General features: G+C 34.8%; 1 protein-coding gene across 1 annotated transcript in view; it reads right to left on the bottom strand.

Annotated features, from left to right (window-relative positions):
• Positions 1-3,104, bottom strand: part of IL1RAPL1 (interleukin 1 receptor accessory protein like 1) — a 606,065-nt gene extending 602,961 nt beyond the window's left edge. Inside the window, exon 1 of the mRNA XM_069028525.1 lies at positions 3,023-3,104. Within this exon, the coding sequence (XP_068884626.1) occupies positions 3,023-3,104 (82 nt within the window). The remainder of the gene's footprint in view (positions 1-3,022) is intronic.
• Positions 3,105-6,000: the final 2,896 nt, after the last annotated feature.

Below are 6,000 nucleotides of genomic sequence, written 5' to 3' on the forward strand. Positions count from 1 at the left end.
AGACTACCTTTAAGTAATTTAATTTAAGCACTTTGGATAAGGACCGCTCTCAAGATCAGAGATTTAACCCAATGCAGCACAACCTAAGATTTCTTCTATTGTAAAGTCTTTTTAACCTTCTTTTCAAACAAATAAAACCAAGAATACTATATTGTTTCTAACTGTTTTCACACAGACCTAATTATATGATATAACTTCAGTCCTGAAAGCCAATAGACAGTCAGAATTGCTCTGCATTTTTAAAAAAATGACTTTCTGAAGGTAGGTTTTCATGTTCTTGAAAAATAAGAGAAGTGGTTGAGAATATAACTCTACCAGATGGAGAAACTCATACTTTTATTCACTATCCTTTTAGCACAGCTGATAAATAAACTTAGAAAAGAGGTGAAGTACTTTAGCAGGAAAAACCCAACTGACAGTATTGCAAAGACATATTTTCAAGGACAGATCTCTTTTTAATATTAAATACTGAATATACAAAATAAACATAAAATATATAATAATATATATTCAATACATATTTTTAAAATATGTAATATGTATGAAAATATGTAAACTGAATAAATAAATAAATAAAGAACACAAGATCTGTGTTTTTAGGTTTGTTCATTAGAAATAGGATCAACAAAAGCGAATTAGAAGGAAAAAGTCTCAATTAGAACAACTATTTAGCATAGTAATGCAACAACTTCTTTAACTTTATTATATTCCTGTAATTTACAACAGAGAAGGAAGTAAATAAAAACAATACATCTTGAAAAGGTGGATACTGAAAATCCATGTTTCTAACAATTCGTAAGTATAAAAGTATTCCTTTTTTTTTCTTTTTTTCTTATTTTTTCTTGCTAGTCACTTTGCTTTCATAGTCACATTTCAAGGACAAAATGCACTCACAAGTAGAACTGACTGAAGAGATGTAAACCATGCCTCACCATGCTCTGCCTCTTGTTAACATAAAACTTAATTTCTACTTTCCAAGTTGATTTTTTTTTCCAACTTCTAATTATGAGTTGCACTAACTTTAGGAAAGCATCTATATTTTCACAGTACACGTGATTCAATCTTATTTTGTTAAAACTTCTGTTAAAGTAAATAAGGTTTTCCTTGTAGAAACACTTCAGTATTGCAAAAATAGCCCTCCTGAGCACCCAAGGGAGGTAAAAAAATCAACCCAAGCCAAACAAAATCAAACCAAACAACAAAAGCAAACCAAGAAGCACTACACATTACTACAGTTCACCTACCACTGAAGAACTTCTTCAAATCTAAAATCACAAAGCAACATGGCCAAAGGCAGAAGAATCTGAGATTTCAGTAAATCAGACATTTCTCCTTTGCACACACAGTGTAACAAACTACCCCCTTGGTGATACATCTAACTGAAGCTTTATACAGGACAAGCAGATCTCATGCAAAAACATCAAGACCCCATGTTAGAGTAAGGTATGATCCAAAGATTTCCATCATAGTTTTCCCTTTTTATTACAGCACCAGGATGAAAACACATTCTATATATCTTGAAACATTTTGTATGTTTTTTTCTTTTGCTGGACAGCAATTATATTACTTTCCCAAACATAAATTAAATTGTATATTTACCATTTTTTCCTTCCATTGGTTAATCAGATGAAGAGGATACAGGCAAACACAAAATAAAATGCAAAGACAATCCAAGTTCTTATAATTGTCACTTTCAAGTAACAGGTGTTGGCTGGACTTTTGTTAGTTCCTTAAAAATGGATGTCTTTGTAAAATTTACTTTAAGATGATCAACAATGTTTCTACTAAATTTGGATTAGGAGGCCTTGACTTAAAACTTAGGAGTATTAAATCTTAAACAGAACAATCTTAGCCAGACACATTCAAAGGATATCTAAATGATCTATCTAGGCTACAGCATCCTATAAACACATCAACCCATTGGCACATCCTTTGCTCTGCACACAGTCTATTTCAGTTTTCTTGAGTTTAAATAACCTCAAATATACTTTAATCTCAAGTTTTCATTGAGAAATACCTTACTTTGTAGTAGTACTCCATATTTGTCTTCCCTACATCAACATTTCCAGCTACTAAAATATTGGAGACATAATCTGTTTCATTCTGTTGTTACAAATATAATCCATTGAAAATGCAAGGTATAATTTAAGATGTTGCCAAAAATGTATAAAGAGCTGTGTTCTCCCCAAGCACCAGTTTACAACTACTACCAACCAAAACACAAAAATAAATCAGAGACAGACTTCTGGAACAGCACAACAAAAGCTACCTAAAACACTCCAATGCCAAAAGAAAACTTACAATTGAAAACAAACTTAATTAACTAATTCAATCAACATGGGATTAAGACTTTCATTAACCCACCAACATGGAATTAAGACTTTCATTACGGATTTTGTTTTCTTTAGTGCAATACAGCAAGAGGTTGCAGAAGTAGTATCCTATTTTTTTCATTATCCAATGAAAAGCCAAAGAGAGTAAAATTAGAATTTCAGGGTGAGACACAGAAAAAATTAATCCAAAACTATCCAACTATCTGAGTACTGACTATTTTTCTTTGCTGAATTAAACTCTTCAACCACATATTAGGTATCCCTTTCAAAAACACATTTTGCTGTTCACTTTTCATGGTTATTAAATTTAATGTGTTTGATCTATTTGATGTTGCTAAAACCCGAACTCCACAATCTTAATTTCCCAAAGTATATAGCAAAACAGATAAATTCAGTAAACCAACAACACTGATTGCAACATGTCTTTTAAGTAAGTTAGAAAGTTCTGGGAATAACTTTCCTTAAGCAGATGAATGGTTGTATTCCCATTACATATCTGATTTTTTTTCATCAAGTCCACATGACACAAAGTCTAAAAATATATAGAAGCTGCCAACTCTTTCTGCTGCAGAATTTGAAATCCTCTTAACTATATTCCAAACCACCATAACAACATCCTAGTACATACTTGAAAACATTAAGCACTTCTTACCAAGCCACATTGTAACCAGAGATAAAGCTTTACTTACCTGATCCCCTTTTGGTTACAACCTTCAAGCTCTGAGTCAGAGTAGCATACAAGAGAATCAAGTTGGGAATAGGAGCTTTCATCTTCTGTCTTTCCGTGGTTGCTTCCTACAATACCACAAAAAAGAAAGAAACACTGGTTGAACATTGGTGCTGAAAAAATCTTGAAATAAATAGTCATGAAATGACATTGTGGAAAAGCTAAATACAGTCTCGTGATCAATTTAAGGCACTAAAAAAGTTTTGTTCTTTCTTTTAAAAAGTATGTAAACTAAAATCACCATAAAACAAACACATGCACACACTACATTTAATCCTGGAACTTAAGCTAAAATTTTGTCTACACACTGAAAATTCATTGAGTCCCTGCTAAAACTTTATAACAGATCTCCTGAAACATCTGTTTATCTCTTTTTATCACATAACCTTTTCCACCCACCAACAGGAAAAAGAAAATAATACTCTTCTTCATAAGCTTTGCTCTTATTTATTAATACCACAAATTGAGCACAAGATTCACAAAAAAATGAACATTTGATTTAAAAAAAATCTGATCATCTTAGGAACAGAGAAAGGGGAAAAATAAGAGCACATCAAAGTAACCAGCAGAGACACTTGTAACTTCCATTTAGATTATCAAACCTCCACGCAAGTTCAAACTACCATATTCACTGCACTAAATCAGAAGGGAATGCTAATTAGAATGGAGATAAGCAAAGCACAGATGTGGCAGTGCAGGGAGCTCTAACCACTCTGTTTCCTGAGGACAACCTAGACAACCAGCTGTGGTGGTCAGCAACCCAAGTTTAGCATCTACCTTCAGTCATGGTGAGAACCCATGATTCCCTTGTTCTGCCTTTTGCATGTTTCGCCATGATTAGTTAATGTTTTCCCCTCCCTGTTTTATGTATGAAGTTATGTATATTCATTTCCCTTCTTTAATATGTATCAGTTCTAGAAAGTTCCTTGTTCCTCGACGCCCCATTGGATCCTTCCCTCAGTCCCTCCTATGTGTTGTTCCCATTGGTTCCCTTCCTGTCAATCCCACCTGCTTGTCTCTATCCCATTGGCTGAGATCCCTCTCCCCACCTATTCTGTACCCAGTATAAGATCCCTGGACCCTCCCACCAATTGGCCTCTTCGACCCTGTCTTTTCACGGGAATAAACCTGTGTGGAACACACATGGAGAGTCTCCTCTCTTTCTTCTTTGCCTTTCCCTGTGTGCCTGCCTGACAGCGACAGGAGGATCCAGCCCCTTTTGGGTGAGGGGCTCTGCCCCTTTTCATTGTGTGTTGGGCACTGAGTGCCGCCTTCCAGAGGGGATTCAGCGCTGACCTCTGGGCTTCGTTGTGTCGGCACGTGAGGGGTAAAACCCCCTTCTGCCAGCTCCCAGTGGCTGAAAACCGTTTCACACAGACTGTGTGTTAGCCTTCACCTCCAACACGCGAATAAAAGCTTTGCCTTTCTATGTGCGTACTCTGGGGATTAAGTGGTAATAGCTTCTGGTGAAAGTGGGGACTAAACATTTTGTTAATTCCTCATGTAAGTAAGAGGATGTCATCTAGTCATTGTGATTTTCAACTTTCTTCAGGATAGGTTGGTAGGGCTAACATCTCATCTTTCAGTGTGTTGAAAGAGGAAAGAGAAGACAAATCTGCCTATTTAAGCTAGACAGCAGCTATCTATGCTATCTATATTCATTAGAGTAGCTTACACAAAAATATTCTTGTCTAATGGGGATGAGAAAGGGCTGGGATCAATGGTTCTTTAATATTGTAACTAAGACCCAGATTAAACCAAGGTGGTTTTGATACTGACCTCTTTTAATCACAACACTGGACAGCAGCTGAAGAAATTCTCGGAAGGTAGCACATAGTACAATTTTGATTTCTAAAGAGACTGTGAATCTTTTGCACATTCAATGATAATCAGGTTACTGAGTACCCAAGACATTTTTTGTAAGTAGTATCTTAAAATGTCTTCATCTTAAATGAGAACAGGTTAGAAATAAGAAATAGTAGGGATATAAAAAAGGACATTATGGGAAGAATTGCTTAAAAAATGATGACCTTGTATATAATCTGTATCATAGCTTTACATTTCAAGACATTTCAGAAGTAAGCACAAACCTACTACATTCATTATTATGAATTTAATAAAGATGAGGAAATGAGATAATATATTTTGACAACAGTCTAATATTTTTTATAACAATATTTGTACTCACAGAAAAATATACAAATGTTTGTTCATTCACTGTCTTTAACAAGCATCAGCATTTTAGCATCACAGTGAAGGACTTTCATTTGCCTACATTCACATGCTACTTCAGAAAATTTAGCAAACTTAGAAATTAAATATGAAATATGGGATTGCTAGGAGGCAAACCATGTATAATACTAACATTTTTAGTTAAGTTTAAAATTTAACAAAATAGCATGACTACTGGCAGTTATAAATAATAAAGATCTTTAGAAATTTAGAAGCTAGCAATAAAGGTTAGTTTTCCAGGGGCACAGTGAGTAGACGCCACAATGTGTTATGCCACATTTTACTGCAGACCTTGGTCAAGTTTTCTGAAATCAAAATCTCATTTCTCAGTCACTGCACTAACTGATGCCACAGGAAATCCTGAAGCTGGTATCTTCAGCCTCCAGGGTACTAGCAAGAGTCAGCTCCTTGCTCTGTGTGAGCCTAATAAATATTGCCCAAAGAACCACGGGATCTTATTGTGCAACTACAAATCCAGTAAATAGGTTCTGACAGTGAAAGCATATCCAAACACATCCTGTTTGAGCATACATCAAAAGATAATATTGCTGATCACTGTGAGCAAATGTAAATATGTACCTATATTTGCATATGTATGTGTATGCATGTATTCATTTGTATTTATGGGTATTTTTGTAGGGAAACTGTGGAGCAGCTATAAAGATTGATTCTATCAAAGCGAGCCTCAGTAAATACAATAATATCAAT

This window comes from Aphelocoma coerulescens, chromosome 1 (assembly GCF_041296385.1).
Source record: "Aphelocoma coerulescens isolate FSJ_1873_10779 chromosome 1, UR_Acoe_1.0, whole genome shotgun sequence".
Lineage (NCBI taxonomy): Eukaryota > Metazoa > Chordata > Aves > Passeriformes > Corvidae > Aphelocoma > Aphelocoma coerulescens.